General features: G+C 43.0%; 2 protein-coding genes across 3 annotated transcripts; one reads left to right on the forward strand and one right to left on the reverse strand.

Moving 5' to 3' along the window:
* Nucleotides 1-233: 233 nt before the first annotated feature.
* cct4 (chaperonin containing TCP1, subunit 4 (delta)) lies at nt 234-5599 on the reverse strand. Its single transcript, XM_027178983.1, has 13 exons — nt 5290-5599; nt 4228-4280; nt 3806-3895; nt 3616-3724; nt 3070-3334; nt 2729-2861; nt 2143-2282; nt 1867-1963; nt 1575-1685; nt 1326-1456; nt 904-1138; nt 509-622; nt 234-397 (listed from the first exon to the last, which is right to left on the reverse strand). The coding sequence occupies exons 1-13, from the start codon at nt 5396-5398 to the stop codon at nt 383-385; spliced, it is 1602 nt and encodes a 533-aa protein (XP_027034784.1). The 5' UTR covers nt 5399-5599; the 3' UTR covers nt 234-382.
* pus10 (pseudouridine synthase 10) lies at nt 5538-16323 on the forward strand. 2 transcript variants are annotated; one of them, XM_027178985.2, is made up of 18 exons: nt 5538-5676; nt 6942-7086; nt 7195-7428; nt 9028-9114; nt 9204-9238; nt 9929-10040; nt 10209-10270; nt 10365-10410; nt 10654-10718; nt 10837-10922; nt 11001-11126; nt 12973-13029; nt 13694-13770; nt 13857-13912; nt 13994-14111; nt 14225-14367; nt 14542-14641; nt 16245-16323. In XM_027178985.2, the coding sequence occupies exons 2-18, from the start codon at nt 6961-6963 to the stop codon at nt 16281-16283; spliced, it is 1569 nt and encodes a 522-aa protein (XP_027034786.1). In that variant the 5' UTR covers nt 5538-5676; nt 6942-6960; the 3' UTR covers nt 16284-16323. The 2 variants fall into 2 exon arrangements, with proteins under 2 accessions (XP_027034786.1, XP_027034785.1); XM_027178984.2 differs by having other exon boundaries at nt 5653-5900.
* Nucleotides 16324-16402: the final 79 nt, after the last annotated feature.

Here is a 16402-nt window from a genome sequence, read left to right on the forward strand (position 1 = left end):
CAGCTTTCTTTTCTCCTCTAAGCGCGATAAAGGACAAATGTCCGAACAATGAGACCTTTATTTTGTTATTGTATGACAACAAACCGTTCTTCGTACATTTTAGACCCCACAAGGCTAATGTTGCTAACATGCTACTATCAGTTTAACAATCAGCACAAAAATAGTTTCATCCACATGTTCAGGGCATCAGATCAGTGTGACGATAATGAAGCGAAGCAAAGAGAACGCAGGAGTCCAAAAAAAAAAGGTTTATTAAATTACGCAACGTAACATCTACAGATAGCTCATGAACAGTTGGTCATGGCGAGGTGTTTGTTGAGGTCCCCACATCGTTCAGCAGCAGTGCTTCAGTCCATCGGTGCTCTCGTCTCACACACAGTCCTTATCGCGTGTTCACCTGCAGAGGAACGAGAGCGTCAGGAGTGTGTTTAATCCAGCAGAGCAAACCAGGCAGGCTTCCCACCCACGTCAGACGTGTTTAAATCATCTGTTTGTGTGTGTTACTTACAATGTCGTCGATCTTAAGAATGCTGCGCACTGTTTCTGTGGCGAGGGTCAGGGCGCTGATGGAGACCAGCAGAGGCTGGACCACCAGTTCCTCCAAGATGTTAGAGATGCCACCCTGATGAAGAGAGAGAAAACCTTTAATGTACAAGAGCTTACACCACAAATTCTCTGACTGGAACATAACGATAAATGAACCAAAAGCACAACGTGTCAATCATTAACACACTAGAACCTGAAATAGAAATTTCTCTTGTAGAAGAAGAGCAAAAGATCCAGGATGTAGAGTTACAGGAATATAACCGACTTCCATTTTGTTTCATCAGCACAAGCCTAAAGTATTTCATTCCTGACTTGTTGCCATGGTTTCACTGTTAGCGAGGTTGTGTGCATGCCCACCTTGCGCACGTTGATGCCAGCCGTCTTCTCACCCTGAGCGTGTCTGTTGCGTAGCTCGGTTACAGTGGAGATTGGGTTAAGCCCGGCGTTCTCAGCCAGTGTGGAGGGAATGACCTCCAGGGCATCGGCGTAGGCACGAACGCAATATGCCTCCATGCCACCTAGAGTGCGAGCGTACTCAGCCAAGCGCAGAGCCAGCTCGATCTCTGGAGCGCCGCCACCTGCGATAAGAGCTCTGAAAGGATGAGAGGCGACTCGCATCAGTAACACGACTCCTCACATAATAATGAACATTTATAACCTTGGTTCCATCTGCTTGTAGAAATATGTTCATAAATGTTTGTGTTGTTAAACCTATAAACTAGGTTTTCTGGACAGAGCTAATATACTATGTAAAGGGACACATACACATGCGCACACACCTTTTTTTGACAAGGCAGCGGATGACACAGAGAGCGTCGTGGATAGAGCGCTCAGCCTCCTCGATCACCAGCTTGTTGGAGCCGCGCACCACGATGCTTACAGTCTTTCCAGGATTGGCACAACCAGTGATCTACACACACAGTGTAAAGAAATAGCAGTGTGATGACAACAGGCTGTCAACATCAAACCCTTTCATGATACCGTACTACTCCGGTGACCGAAGCCATTCTCAGATCAGGGGATCTCACCTTGACCAGTTTGCCCGAGCCGTCCAGGCTCACCTCCTCAACCAGCTCAGCCGAGCCCAGCATCTCCGCCGTGAACTGATCAATGTGGGCGATGGGTTTAGTGCCGATCGTCTGGAACAAACCGACACGGTGCTGTTTATAGCAGCTACGAAATGACTTGAATGAAACAGCATTACTGAGAAACGGCAGACATACGTCAGTTTATAAGACATGTTAGAAGAGTTTGGCGCACTGTAGGATTTTATTTAAAGCTCCACCTGAGAAAGCAGACTGAAGCACAGTGGGTTCTCACCTTGCAGATGAACTCGATCTCATCCCTCTCGATGTCCTTCATCACCATGATCTTCATCTTGTTTAGGAAATGAAGAGCAAGATCGCTCAGCGCGTCTCTGAAACGACACAGCGGCTCTGCTCTTTAAAGTCATGCTTAGTGCTTTACACAATAGACGTGAACAATCGGCAACTTTATATAGTTTGATTATGAGAAATGAAAAATGTACATAATTTTTTTTTAATAATTTTTTGAAGCAGAACTGTTAGTACGGGTTAGTTGATCATCTTTTGCTACCTGAGGATAGATTTCTGGATGAGCAGGACGTTGCAGCCGGCTTTCTTAATCTGTTTGATCAGGTTGAGGATGTAAGCTCTCTCCTCGCGGAGCACACGGTCCATCTGTGCATAATCCGACACCACGATCTGGTTGTCCATCTAAATCCCGAGAAACAAGAAGATGGATAAGGGACATAAACCAAATGATTTTAATAACAAATTAAAAAAACAACAACAAGGACTTTCGGTTGCTTTAGGGGTGAAGATCTCTCCCTCCCTCCCTCTCTCAGGTTGTACGGTGTGATGAGACACATATTGACATGTAGTTTACTGGGTGACTCGGGTAAACAGGTCACATTGCAAAAAATGTTAATTCACTACGATTGGGATTTGATTTGGGTCTGAGCCGATTTCATCAAATTAACTTATATATACCAGTTTCCTAAGATGGGAGGGTGGGGCGACAAAGAGGGGGAGAGGGAGGGAGAGGCAGACAAAAAAAGAAAATGGAGGGAGGAAAGAAAGAGAGGAATCTATGTTTATTTAAGCAATAAGCCGTGTCCGGTTTTGACCCAATGTGTAACGTATGTGGTGTCTGTACGTACATCAGTCTTGGGAGGAGACAGACAGAACTGGATCAGACCGATCTTGGCCTTCTCAACTCGGGACAGTCCGCTGTTTACCACCTTCTGGGTCAGAACCAGGCCGTCCACCAGCTCACAGTCGTCAATGGTTCCTCTGAAAAAACAACAACGACCGTGTGTGAGAGCTGAGACTCGACCCCCAACCACAAGAGATAACCACAGCAATGTTTTGGGGATTTTTTTCTTTTTTAAAGGCAGAATGTTAAAAATAAATAAAACAAATCAGTTAAAATCACACGGGAACATCAGAAATCTATTTCTAGAAGCTTCCGTCTTGCTCGTTTGTGCCGCTTGCGACTCACCCGAGCTTCTTGACTATGTTGATATTGTGGAGGTCGACGCTGGTGGCGGTGGCCGGGTCGATGACCCTCATGACGGCATCCACGCTCATGGGGGCGAGCAGGCTTGAGTACTGGGACACCACTTTGGAGCACAGCGATGTGGTGGCGCTGTTGAGCAGAGTCTCACGGTCGCTCAGCTCCACCGGCTGGCTGATGGAGGTCAGGATCTCCACACCCTTTTCCACCGCCTTCTGGAATGACTCCGAAATGGTGGTCGGGTGGATGCCTGGGGAAACAACCCGAACAGAAGACATCTCACCGTAGTTCTCACCACTGCATACGTTTCTCACCACACGTATTAACATGACGCGTATTAAGAAAAATCTTCACAACAAAATATCCATTTAGATTTTTTAGTGTAAAGTGATACAGTTGAGATCATCACCGAATACCACAAATGTGTACAAAAAGGATCAGAGAGAGTTTTATCTAAATATAAAACAGCCCTGTATGTGTAGCCTGTAGGATGATGGAGTGTGTTAAAGACTGTCGAAGATGTTTGTGTACCTTTCTGTAGCAGCTTGGAGCAGGCGTCTAATAGAGCTCCTGCGATCACCACCACCGACGTAGTGCCATCACCAGCCTCGATGTCCTGAGCCTTGGACAGGTCGACCAGCTAAAACACACACACAAAATAAGTGTTTCCTTTTCCATCTTGTTCCTGAGACTCTACAGAAACAGGATGAAGTCATCTCACCATTTTAGCTGCAGGGTGAAGGACCTGCATCTGATTCAGAATGGTGGCTCCATCGTTAGTGATGGTGACGTCTCCTTTCCCATCCTGGATCTACAATGCAAAGCAGCGTCATCATTTTCACACACAAAGCAACCCTATATAGAGTCTGTCTGAACATCACAATAAAGAGTCAACATATCAACGGATCCACACTGATTGAGGGGTGGACTGTTTACGACTGTAAAGTAAGAAATTTATTTAATTGAAAAAAAAATAAGACCGTAAACATTTAAAATTCTTATTTTATGTAGAAGATTGGTAAAGCTTAACAGGAGATTTATATAAAGTTACAATAATGCTCAGGTACTTGTTCATATTTTAAGAAATATGAACAAAGATAGAGGACAAAGAGAAAAAAAAAACACAGTAAGAAAATAACTTACCATTTTGTCCATGCCCTTAGGGCCGAGACTTGTTCTGATGGCATCAGCAACAGCTGTCGAACACAAAAACGCACACGTCAGCATTAATACACGTCAGTGACACTCTTACCCCGGAGTATCACAATTTATCACCAGTGCTTGGCTGCATAAAGCTGGTCGACTCTTATTAAATCACAAACACGCAGAAATCTAAATCGACACGAAGGCGGTCACTGATACGACTCGGATTATTTCCCTCAAAAACAGTCAAACGTTTTAAAACCCAACAGAGGACGGCGTGTCGTGATTTTTATCCATGTGTAGTAACACCGGGATCAAACCTGAGGTCTAAACAAGTCCTGTAAGGTACATGAAAGTTGACAGGTTTGTTGTCAGGAAGCGTTGACACCAAGTCAAGAGTCAAAAATCTGCAAACAGTGCAGGACAAAAGACAAGACCGTGCAGGACAAAAAAAAAATTACAAGACAAAACACAAAAGACGACAATACACACAAGCAGCTGAATGAACCTTCCAACTCACACTTCCTACTAGACATACTAGAGCTTTCTGAGACATGTAAACACCAGCCACATAACTATTGGACATTTTCAGCGTGAGTGTCGTTACAAGATATCGTCTGAGATATCGTCGATATCGGAGGTAAAGTATCGCACATATCGAGTATCGCGATGCGCCACAGCGGTCACACCGTCCAGCCCTGAGATACACAAACATGGCGAGAGAAGAGGCGTCGCCGCTGCACCATCACCATACAAGGCGATTTAACCGGGAAGCTTCTGTTATTCTTAACAATACTGAATCAAAGCGATGCGGTACTCAGTACTCAATTAGCATTGCTAGCTCTAAATGAAAAAAATTCACATTTTCCAGCGCCGATGTTGCCGAACCGAATCTGTGCCGGTTGATTCAGTGAATCAAAGCGATTCGGTACTCAATTAGCATTGCTAGCGCTATAAGCCTTTACATAGCATCCGTTATAGAGTATAACTGCACAGTCAGACGCTAGTTAGCATTAGCAGAGCACTTGAGCTGTAAAATGAGGCGTAAATGAAAAAAGTCACCTTTTCCAGCGCCAATGTTGCTGAACCGAATCTGTGCCGGTTTGTCCCGGTCCACATAAGCGCCTCCGTTGTTCTTGTTCCTCGGCACCGTTATAGCGGCTTCAGGCATCTTTAATCTGTATGTGTGTTCTTAAATACAACAGATTTGTGTGTGATTAAGGTTTAAGGAGCACGTCGGCGCTCGCTGCTGACCGTCACACCGCTCCTACGGCTCGGATGGATACGGATTCGCTCCGGTTCTGCGTCCGGTAGATTACAGCAGAACCTTCTAGAAGAACCGCCGGCTGCGAAAGGACCCACCAAAGACGACGGCGCACCCTGATGACGTAAAACCAGGAGGCGTATTATATGCCTAAATAAATAAATAATAAAACACGTGTTAATGTGGTACGTCGTGTAACGTTGCTTTATATTTATTGTTATTATTATTATTATTACTTTAATCAACATTAACAATTCATTAATAAGATTAACCGATAAAACCAGTTCGACTTGACGCCTTATGCTAAGCTAACGTTAGCGCTCGAGGAGCCTGTGGTCTGTTATGATGATAATAAACAAACTAAAGCTTTACTGACGCACTGTGAACGTCTGACGCACTGAAATAAAAGGTAAGTTTAGGTTAAACGTGTTAACTGTGAGTGCTGTTTAGTGCACAAACTGAAACAATCACGTGTTTTGCTCAACCGGTGCAAAGTGAGCTCATGTTCTGATCTGATCCTCTGTCTCTAATGTCCAATATGTCTCTAAATGTCCTATATGTCTCTAATTGTCCTATATGTCTCTAAATATATTATCTGTCTCTAAATATACTGTCTCTAAATGTCCTGTATGCATCCTATCTCTAAATATATTATCTGTCTCTAAATGTTCTATATGCCTCTAAACGTCCTATATGCCTCTAAATGTCCTCTATGTCTCTAAATGTCCTATATGTCCTATATGCCTCTAAATATCCCTGAGCTCTTGTATCTTACAAGACCTAAACCTAATTAATCACCTTTATTTGGCACATATGTGACGTCTGGGTTGCCAGATCTGAAGTCAGACACTCTGTTTATATTCAACATCATGTCTGTGTTGTGATATTTACATAAAGTATCATCAACATTCCTTTCACAGTGAGGTCCAGGGCTTCAGGACGTGCATCTGCGTATCTAACGTCACCTGATATCACATTATCGTCCTTATTCTGCTATTCTGTTGTAACCCTAATTGTCTTGCTGACATTTTTCAGGAGTTCATCTACAACAAACTAGAAAATAGCTGTGTCACAGGGGCCTCTGCTCGTTCTTTCGACTTTTGGGATGTACGAAGTCTGAGTTTGAGAACTTCTCCAACGTCATATGTACGCAAATCGATAAACGGAGCGTTAGAAAAACATCCAGTTACTTTTAATATCGCCTTGGTGTAGAATTTTGGGACAGAATCTGGCCAAACTGATCAATATAACTATCTTATCAGGGAAGAAGTGAAAGCCAGCGTTATTCTCCAGAGGACTGTGTTTATAAAAGAGCTTTGCATTGTTTAGGGGTAACAGACCTGTCACAGGTGTGCTCAGAGGTACTCAGAGTATTTATGACCTCCAGACAACAGGAAACCTTCCACAGAAGATCTGGTGATTCTTGTGATTTTCTCTTTTTGTCTGTCAGAGATAGCGTTCCCTCCGTGATGCTGTCACTTAAAGATAAAGACCGTCCGGTCATCAGGAAGCTGCTGGTGGCTGGCTGCTGTGGAAGATGCGTCCTCAGGTTCTGTTGTGTGGGAAAATATTCTTCATATCAGCAGTCATGTGAGGTGTGTGTGTGTGTCACTCTGTATCATCACACTGTGAGCTATGAGCAGTAGAGACTTTACAATCTATTTAGCATCAGCGTTTACTTATTTGTTCGTGCTTCTCTGTAGGACATACGTAAAGAGCTGTTAGCATTCCTCACTGAGGATGATGGCCAGCAAACTCATGATGCATCAGGAGAGACAGAGGTGGGGGACCAGCCGTGTAAGAAACCGAAACTGGAGTCACCCGAGTCTTCGTCGGGTGAGAACGTGAGCGCAGAAGGCTTGTCGGAGCCTCCAGGGGTGTGTGTGGCGTGTGTCGGGCTGCTGCAGAACTTCTGCGATCAAAGTTACGCCAAGCAGGTGAGTAAAGGATTGTGGAGTATTGTTATTAACATAAGTGTGTGATATCACAATAAAATTGCAAACACAATATATCCTGTAACATACATTGCCTTACATAACTGATCAATACAGTGAAGCACGGTGGTAGCGGCATCATACCGAGTTAACGCTGGCCCATTGGTGGCTTCTCTGATTAATCTGTGCTGTACTCCGTCTCCACCTCCACCGTGGTCTACTCCAAAAGAAGCCAAAACTGTCTCATATTCTTTTCATTCTTTAAAACGAATCCATCTTTTTTTTATGCTGTTGTTTGTGATATTCAAAATTTGTGAGATTTAAAAAAAAAAAAACAATATTCCTGATTGATGCTTTCCTAGAACTTCTGTTCTCCTTAGTCTTCATGGTGCAGTTTGTTGTGTAGACGTGTTCTTTAACACACTTTCAGTTACCTGAGATCACGTGACACTAGGGTTGCAAAATTCTGGGAATTTTCAAGACTGGAAACTTTCCATGGGAATTAACGGTAATACATGGGAATTAACGGGAATATATGGGAATTAACGGGAATATATGGGAATTAACGGTAATATATGGAAATAAACTGGGAATAAAAAAAAAAATGCAGTTGCCTATAACAAGGAACTTAAAGTTAAAAAAATCTTGCGGCATAATTTTGTTTAAAACAACACGATTTAATGCAGTTTAAGTTTACCCTGCATTCCTCGGTCACTTGCACACAGCACACTGCTTAATGGAAGGCCATTGAGGCCAAACCCCCTTCATGTACTTGCATTCTTCCATAACATCCACAGTAACAATTTATTGTAGGGTCATTTAACTAGTTGCTTTATTAGCATGAATATTAATAAAATAATGGCTATTTTTCAGTACTTATTAAGCCCATATTAATGCCTTATTCTGCATGACCTTATTCTACATTCTTAATTAAACCCAATACCTAAACTTAATAACTACCTTACTAACTCTTAATAAGCAGTATATTAGGAGTGTTACCACACGCACAGACCATTTGATGACCCTCCTCCCCCCACACAATCCCCCCCCCCCCGAAATGAAAAAAATCCTCTATAAAATAATGTTTATTACAAGCATAATAATGATTATTCTGATTTCGTGTTACTCAGTGGAATAATCAGTTAAGTTCTACTTACAATTAAATCAGTTAAAATTTTTAAAATGTCTATTACCTTGCATGCATGTCTGCTTATGACCAAACAAAATGTTTCTTTATGTTTGTATACGATATTGTTTATATACATTTCGATATATTTCCAAATAATTCCCGTAAATTTCTATAAATTCCCGTAAAGTTTCCAATTTTGAATATTCCCAAAATTCCCCAGATTAAGTTCCCATGGAAAGTTTCCGGAAATTTACCGGAAACTTTCCGCCCCTTTGCAACCCTACGTGACACACACATCAATTCCATTCAACTAATCCTGCATCCTGATGCATGCAGAATACATTTTGTGTGGATTCATGACCTATAATCCCTCAATACCTTGTTGTGACCGGCTGAAAGTGTGGCAGTGTTCGAGATAAGACGAATACTTACGCAAGCCAAGGTAGATATGATGTTAATGTTTTTTCCTGAAGGTGTCCGAGGCCGTGAGTAAAGGCGACTACCAGTTTGACAGTCTGATGCTGGCCGTGTCTCTTCCTGCTCAGCTGTCCGTTAGAGAGGTACGCTGACCTCCGCGTCGCACGCTTCACAGATTCGCTGTTTAATCTCATACTCTGTACGATTCTTAACCATCGCACTCGTTTTGCAGCACTCCTGCTGGTTGCACATCAAGAAGGAAGTCAGGTATGTTAGCAGCACACGTTTTCTACTCTGATCTGGTTTTCCCATTTGGAGCGTCACAGAAAATAAACATGGCTCAAACGGTTGACCATTTTCACCGAGTGATTCGCGTAAACGATTCGTTCGCTGATTCGTCCGTTTTGCTCAACCGTCTGGTCTCGATTGTGCAGCCCTCAAACAGCTCAATTTTGGTAGCTACTGTAGTTTATGACATGTTTAGAAAAATAACTCCATAACAGGCTACTTTTTAACGCTTCTTCCGCATAATAAGCGACGACTTAAAAAATGAAGATGGGACCTAACATCCAACCCTGAAATTCTATCTGTTTAATTTTATGATTTTATTTTTTATATTTTAGTATCAGAAATACGATGGTGTCGTTCTGGGCTCCGAGATTCAATTGCGTTAATAAAGTAGAGGTAGTATACAGTAGGTGATTAGAGGAGGAATGGCACAACATCCTGTTGTTCTTTAGCTTAATATAGGGCTCTGTATCCCTAGTTTTGGACGACCCTGAGCATTATAGTGTTTTGTCTCCTCAAACTCACCCAGAAAGGAAAATCAGCAAGGAAGTGAGAACCCAGGACCAGAAGAATACTAAATTAGTGTTTGGGCTCAAATGAATAAGCACGGACGCTGCATTGAGAATGTACAGAATTATTATTATGGAGTATTTGCACCAACTGTAACAGGGAGAAGAGCATGTATATAGAAAAGGAGGACGTGGTTCAGGTGAAGGACGCCTTCAAATGGGCAGTACAGGGACTCGTGGGCAAAGAACTGGGAGCACCGGTGTTCACTAACGTAAGTGTTCCTATTGCTAACGTCAGCTTTAAGGTAAACTTTAGTTCTAAAATCCGACCGGTCGTGTGTTTACTCCGCACGTCGCAAGTTTATATTGTAAACCTATCTTGCCGATAAAGTCATTTCCTATGCTAAAGCTTAACGGCGTGTCCTGTTTCAATTCTCCAGAGTGCGTTTGAGGTCAGTGTGGGTTTCACACATCCAGAAACAGATGCAGACTGCCACTTCCTGTATGTCTCCTCTCTTCCTATCTTCTTATTTTTTAATGTTTTCAGTAGCAGCTTTCCGAACGTGGTTAATTGAAGACCGTTGTTTCGTCCGCAGGGCTACGGAGTGTCCGGATTGCTTTAAGCCGACTAAAAACAAGGCTGTAAGTACTTAATAATAGTGATTCTGTTCATTTCCTGTAATAAAAATCTTACAACAAACCTTTCTTTCAAATCTTAATGATTCTCGTTCGTTTTCTTGTTCGAAAGTCTGTTGTCATGGTTACATTCTAACATGCTGTGACAGTACAATCATTCTGTATGCTTGATGTATGCTAGTTATAGGATTTAGTGTTTGCTTTTGATCAAAGACTGTGTTTATTGGGCTCTCTTTGGCTTTTCGCCAGTCTGTGTTCACTAGGATGGCGGTGGTGAAGGCACTGGAGAAGATCTTGGATTCAAAGTTCCTCAGGTTCGTACTTCGCCTTGACCTCCGTACCGTAACCGAAACCGTAGTCACGTGTTTGTCCGAAAGCGGACACGATATGGGCGTCCGTATTCACCGACATCTTTGCCGTGCGTCTCTGTAGACATTACCCGTGTCCACCTGTCTCACCCTCCAGTCTGTGCACTCCACTTGAGACAACGTGTCTGCATGCGTCTGTCTTTATAGCAGGTAAGTCTCTTTCTCTCTGTTTTAAGTCTTTCTCAAGGTCTTTGGTGGATGATCTTTTTTTTTTCTTTCTGTCATCAGGGAGGTATAATAAGTTCTCCCGGGAGCTTCCTCAGACCCCCTGGGTGATAGACGGAGAGAGACGGATGGAGGGATCGGTGGAGGAGTTGATCGCCAATCCTCTTCTCTCTGTTTTCAAAGCTGATGGTAGTGAAAACCCAACCCAAGGCTTTTATATCTAGAATACAAATAAATCGGCAAAATCCTGCATTACATGTGGCACAGTTTTTCTTCTGACACATCAGGTATTTATCCTGGGGTTAGTGGATGTTTTGGGTCTTTCAGGATCAGAGATTTTTACTTACATGACCCAGCCATGGTTGATCAGGCTCTCCTGTTTACCACCACCACATCAAGTAGGCTCTGACGAGCGACTGGACTGCCATGAGGGACCAATCCTCCGCAGTCCACTTTGTTTAGTTTGCACATGATAGTTCATCGCTTGGGGCATCGCTGTTCCAACAGATTTTAATACATGACTTGTTCCCTCTCATTGACCTCCTATATCTTGGTCAACAGAGTCATGGTGAGTCATGGTGTAATCTTTGGGTCAACTTTCAGCTACAGTTCTTGGCTTGTTGAAAAGCTTTTTTGGGGTAACTGCTTTTGGACCTGCCACTAGAAGGGTCACTCTCATTGATTGAGAAATGTAATAGAGCTCCTATACCCCTTTTCCACCAAAAAGAACCGGGTGCTGGTGCACAGCTCGTGCCCGTGCTGGTTCAAAGTTGGTTCCACTGGCGAACCTTCTAAGAACCGGTTTGCCTTTCCATCGGTTAGAGAGCCGTCACAGAGCCGAGTCTGACGTCACTGTATACGTGTCACGTCACACAGCGACGTTAGCGCAGCAGCGGCAAACACTAACACAAATAAACAATGGCGGATGTTGCTTTACTGTTAATGCTCATGGCTTTATGAACCTACATCGGCATCCAAACGCGGCGAATAAAACGTGTACGTGCGGCTCCGTGTAATCTGTATAAACGGAGGTTGTAATCGAGAAAGTACATAACATTATTTTATCATTAACACATAATAAAATTAGCATTAGCATGTAGCTACCTACTATCATGTGTGCTGATAATTGATCACATTGCGGTAAAGTAAAAGTGTATTAAACATTAGTATACTTAAGGTATGTTATCAAATGTGCTAACAGTAGCCCCGCCCCCAGCCACGGACACGAGCGGTTCTTAAGTCTAGACCAACAACGTTTTGGTGCTACTTAAGAACCACTTTTCCTGGTTCAGAGCCGGTGCTTTTCTGTCGAAAAAGAAAGAACTGGTTCTAAATTAGGCTCCGAACCTGCACTCAAACTGCCTCGGTGGAAAAGGGGCACTAGACTTACCTCTTATGCCCATCAGCACATGATCATGGTTCTCTGAAGACTCTGTATCAGCAGGTCCATTGTTCCTCTCCTGGTACACAGTAGGCATTCTGTCCAAACTCCTTACTGTACAAGCTTATGCTGAACGGAAGGTCATGAGTTAGAATCCCAGGTCCGCCAAGCTGCCACTGCTGGGCCTCTGATCAAGGCCCTTAAACTTCAATTGCTCAGTTGTATAAATTTAAGTAAATGTAAGTCACTCTGGATAAGGGAGTCTGCTAAATGCCGTGCATGTAATGTAAATGTTTACGCCTTTCCTTGCCTTGGGTATGGGTGCTTTACTCCCTGCCCTACCTCATCCCTTATTTCCAGGGATTTCAGAACAGCGTAACAGATATTGCGTCATCGGGTAGGCGTGGCATATTTGATAATCTAATCCTAACCATAACCGTAACCCTAGTTTTTGGTTGTTTATTTGTTTTCTAAAATAAATCTACCTGTATGACTGTTTTGTCCTTCGTATATGCTGTTTTATATTTTTTTTTTTTTTTTTTTTTTTTTTTTTTGAAAGAGGGCTTTTTCCAAGACCTCCGGAAACACACCCACTTTACCTCGTGGTAACGAAACCCCTGGAATTTTAGTGAATGCCAATTGTTCAATTTGCAGGTTTTAACTTCTGCTCATCCGGGAGAGAAGACGTGGACGTACGGACTTTAGGAAACGGTGCGTCACAGTCCTTTGATTTATGTTTATATGTGTTATATAGGGGGGCGCGGTGGCTTAGTGGTTAGCACGTTCGCCTCACACCTCCAGGGTTGGGGGTTCGATTCCCGCCTCCGCCTTGTGTGTGTGTAGTTTGCATGTTCTCCTCGTGCCTCAGGGGTTTCCTCCGGGTACTCCGGTTTCCTCCCCCGGTCCAAAGACATGCATGGTAGGTTGATTGGCATCTCTGGAAAATTGTCCGTAGTGTGTGTGTGAGTGAATGAGAGTGTGTGTGCCCTGTGATGCCTCGATGCCCGATGATGCCTGAGATAGGCACAGGCTCCCCGTGACCCGAGAAGTTCGGATAAGCGGTAGAAAATGAATGAATGAATGTGTTTATATATATATATATATATGTGTGTGTGTGTGTGTGTGTATATACACACACACACACACACATATATATGTGTGTGTGTGTGTGTGTGTGTGTATATATATATACACACATATATATATATATAATATCTAGTTAGCATTTTCATTATATATTCATTATAATGAATATATAATGAAAATGCTAACTAGATATTGAATCAATGTTAAATATTCTAAAGACTAAGCTGAATAATTCATTCATCTGTATTTCTCAATGAATGTGAGTGACACGTTGTTGTGTCTCCTGCAGGACGTCCGTTTGCCATCGAGCTTCTGAATCCACACAGAGCGAAGTTTAACAAAGCCGATATAAGACAACTTCAGGAGGTACTGAACTGACAGAAACGTCTCTCTCCAGGCAATCATCTGATCATTCATTACTCACTTTCTCCTCATCACTCATGTCTGTGCAGACGATCAACGCGGCCTCCGAAAAAATCCGAGTCCGAGACCTGCAGATCGTAACCAGGTGTGTGTGAGACAGTATAAAAAATAAATGTGGTTACATAGGCATAGCTACATTTCTGAGGATTCGCTCGTGTGTCCGTAGAGAAGCTACGAGTCGGATGAAAGAGGGAGAAGAGGAAAAGACTAAGTCCTACAGCGCCCTCATCTGGACACAAAAGCCTATAACACCAGCCGATCTGGACTTTTTGGAAAGCGTCAAGGTTACGATTTTCACTATTCATGACAATTTTCATATTCACTATTCACAAACTTCGCAGCAGCCACAGGACAGGAAAGTGTGTATAGTAGATATATGATGTGTGTGTGTGTGTAGGAACTGAAGATCGATCAGAAAACCCCACTCAGAGTCCTCCATCGCAGGCCGCTCGCCGTCAGACAGAGGCTCATTCACTCCATGTGTGCGAGCTACCGAGATACACACCACTTCACACTGCAGCTGCGCACCCAGGCCGGGACGTATCCTTAAACACACACACACACACACACACACACACACAAGCACAACTGCTTTGCCCTTATTTCTGATGGCTGATTTTTAAAATCCACACATGGAGAGTTCTGTTTGTTTCCTCATTTACCGGCTCATAAACAGACAGAACGCTAACGTTACCTTAACGAGTCACCAAACAGATACATTAAAGAGTTTGTTCACGGAGACTTTGGCCGGACGAAGCCCAACCTCGGTGCCCTCATGGAGACAGAGGTGGACATCCTGGAGCTGGACGTGGAGGTTTGTTTCATCTCGCCGCAACCTTTGAAACGGCTCTGGACGAGATTTTAAACTAATCTAGTAAATCAGGAAAGAAATCTTTGGGGCTTAATGTTTCCTCTGTTTAAGCCACTGAGTCATGGAGGACTCCCTAACCCTTAACCACATCGAGTTCGGTGATTTTCACAGGTTGTCTGTCTTTTATTAACACGAGCAAACCTTTTGTCTTTGCAACTAACGACTCTAAGTCTAAGGTGGCCGCCATCTTGGGCAGTCAAAATCAATTTAATAAGCTGCTTTAAGCTCTACGTTTAAATGACATTATAGTTGCATTTTGTTTTAGAGCAGCAATAATCACTGACCACACAGATCGCTGTTTATTTATTTATTTATTTTTGTTTATTGAGACGGTAACTTAATTAATTCTATTAGCTTGTATTGCTAACATTAACCGCCTAGCTTGTTGCTAGTGCTTTGACAAATCAAGCTTTCATGGAGGTGTCTGTGTCCTTCCTTGCTTTTTAGCTTAAAGATACCCAAATGCCATAATTCTTACCTCAACGTAAATAATGCTGGTCCGTTATATTGTGTATTAAATCAAATGTAATAAGTGCTCTTAAAGGTGGGGTCTCTGTTGTTTGAGAAATGCTTAAACTAAACAAAAATCAAAACAAACGTGTAGCCAATGAGCAGAAAGGGGCGTGTCTTGTCAAAATGCGGCGGAGAGAGTGTTCAGTGCGCATGTGTGACATTAGCAGAAAGTGGTTTTAACAATGACATCGAAGAAAGACTTACGATAAGGCAAGAAGTAGGACGTGTTAATATAGGATCAGCTTTCCAGCGCTGGAGAGAACTGAAGGAGCAGGAAGTCGGCCACATATTCACAGGTTGGAGTTTCCCGAGTCAATAACTCCTGAGCTAAACGCTGTTACTACACAAATAACACCTCTTTTCTATCGTAGTAATGTAGAGAGGCAGCTACAACCGTGTTTTGTGTAGTAACAGCGTTTAGCTCAGGAGTTATTGACTCGGGAAACTCCGACCTGTGAATATGTGGCCGACTTTACTTAAGACGCCGAGGCGCTTTTTTCCTTCTCGATAGGTGAGTAACGTTGGTTTTGCTTTGTTACACAGAACTAATATATGCCTTTGTCCTTTACATGATTATGCTTGTGTGTCATTTTTGCTTGTTTGTTTATCTACAATCGTATTGTTCTTCCCTTCAGCTATGATAAAGACACATTTCTTTCCATTAGTTGCCTGGGTTACGTATGTATGTGTGGGCGGAGCTATCGATACAGGCGTGGGACCCATTTGGGTTAGGGGCGTGTTTGTTTTGGTGATTTTATATGTCAACATTGGCTTTCAAACAACGGAGACCCCACCTTTAACGTCGTGTTATTGTTGCACCAGCCTGACAGAGAATCGCTGACTTTTCATAGAAATAACAGAAGTGCACTACTAACGAACCAAAATCACTAAAATCAAACACACATATTTCAGTATTTAAAGTGTTTCAGCATGAAGTTTTCCTTTAACGCTTGAGAGCGAAAGCTGGAACTGATGTTAGCATGTTGTATTAGCATTTTAGTTTTTAACCACGGTGTTTCCTATGTGTTGTCAGTCTGTGGACGTGGACTGGCCTCCTGCTATACCCGAGTGAGCGACGGAACACATCCTGAGGATTTCTTAGGGGAATTCCCGTCTCCATGCCAAGTTCCTGCACACCGTATTTCCGTGTTGTAGCTCATTACCACGTTGCTGATGACGCATCACGTTTAT

This window comes from Tachysurus fulvidraco, chromosome 18 (genome assembly GCF_022655615.1).
Source record: "Tachysurus fulvidraco isolate hzauxx_2018 chromosome 18, HZAU_PFXX_2.0, whole genome shotgun sequence".
In the NCBI taxonomy this organism is placed as follows: Eukaryota; Metazoa; Chordata; class Actinopteri; order Siluriformes; family Bagridae; genus Tachysurus; species Tachysurus fulvidraco.

Coding starts and splice junctions, on each gene's coding strand:
- cct4 (XM_027178983.1), bottom strand. CDS start 5,398: ATGCCTGAAGCCGCTATAACGGTGCCGAGGAACAAGAACAACGGAGGC. Junction 2,862..3,069: donor AACATAGTCAAGAAGCTCGG/GTGAGTCGCAAG, acceptor TTGTTTTTTCAG/AGGAACCATTGACGACTGTG. Junction 1,139..1,325: donor CGCTGCCTTGTCAAAAAAAG/GTGTGTGCGCAT, acceptor TCATCCTTTCAG/AGCTCTTATCGCAGGTGGCG.
- pus10 (XM_027178985.2), top strand. CDS start 6,961: ATGCTGTCACTTAAAGATAAAGACCGTCCGGTCATCAGGAAGCTGCTG. Junction 9,115..9,203: donor CTCAGCTGTCCGTTAGAGAG/GTACGCTGACCT, acceptor CTCGTTTTGCAG/CACTCCTGCTGGTTGCACAT. Junction 11,127..12,972: donor CTCTGTTTTCAAAGCTGATG/GTAGTGAAAACC, acceptor TTCAATTTGCAG/GTTTTAACTTCTGCTCATCC.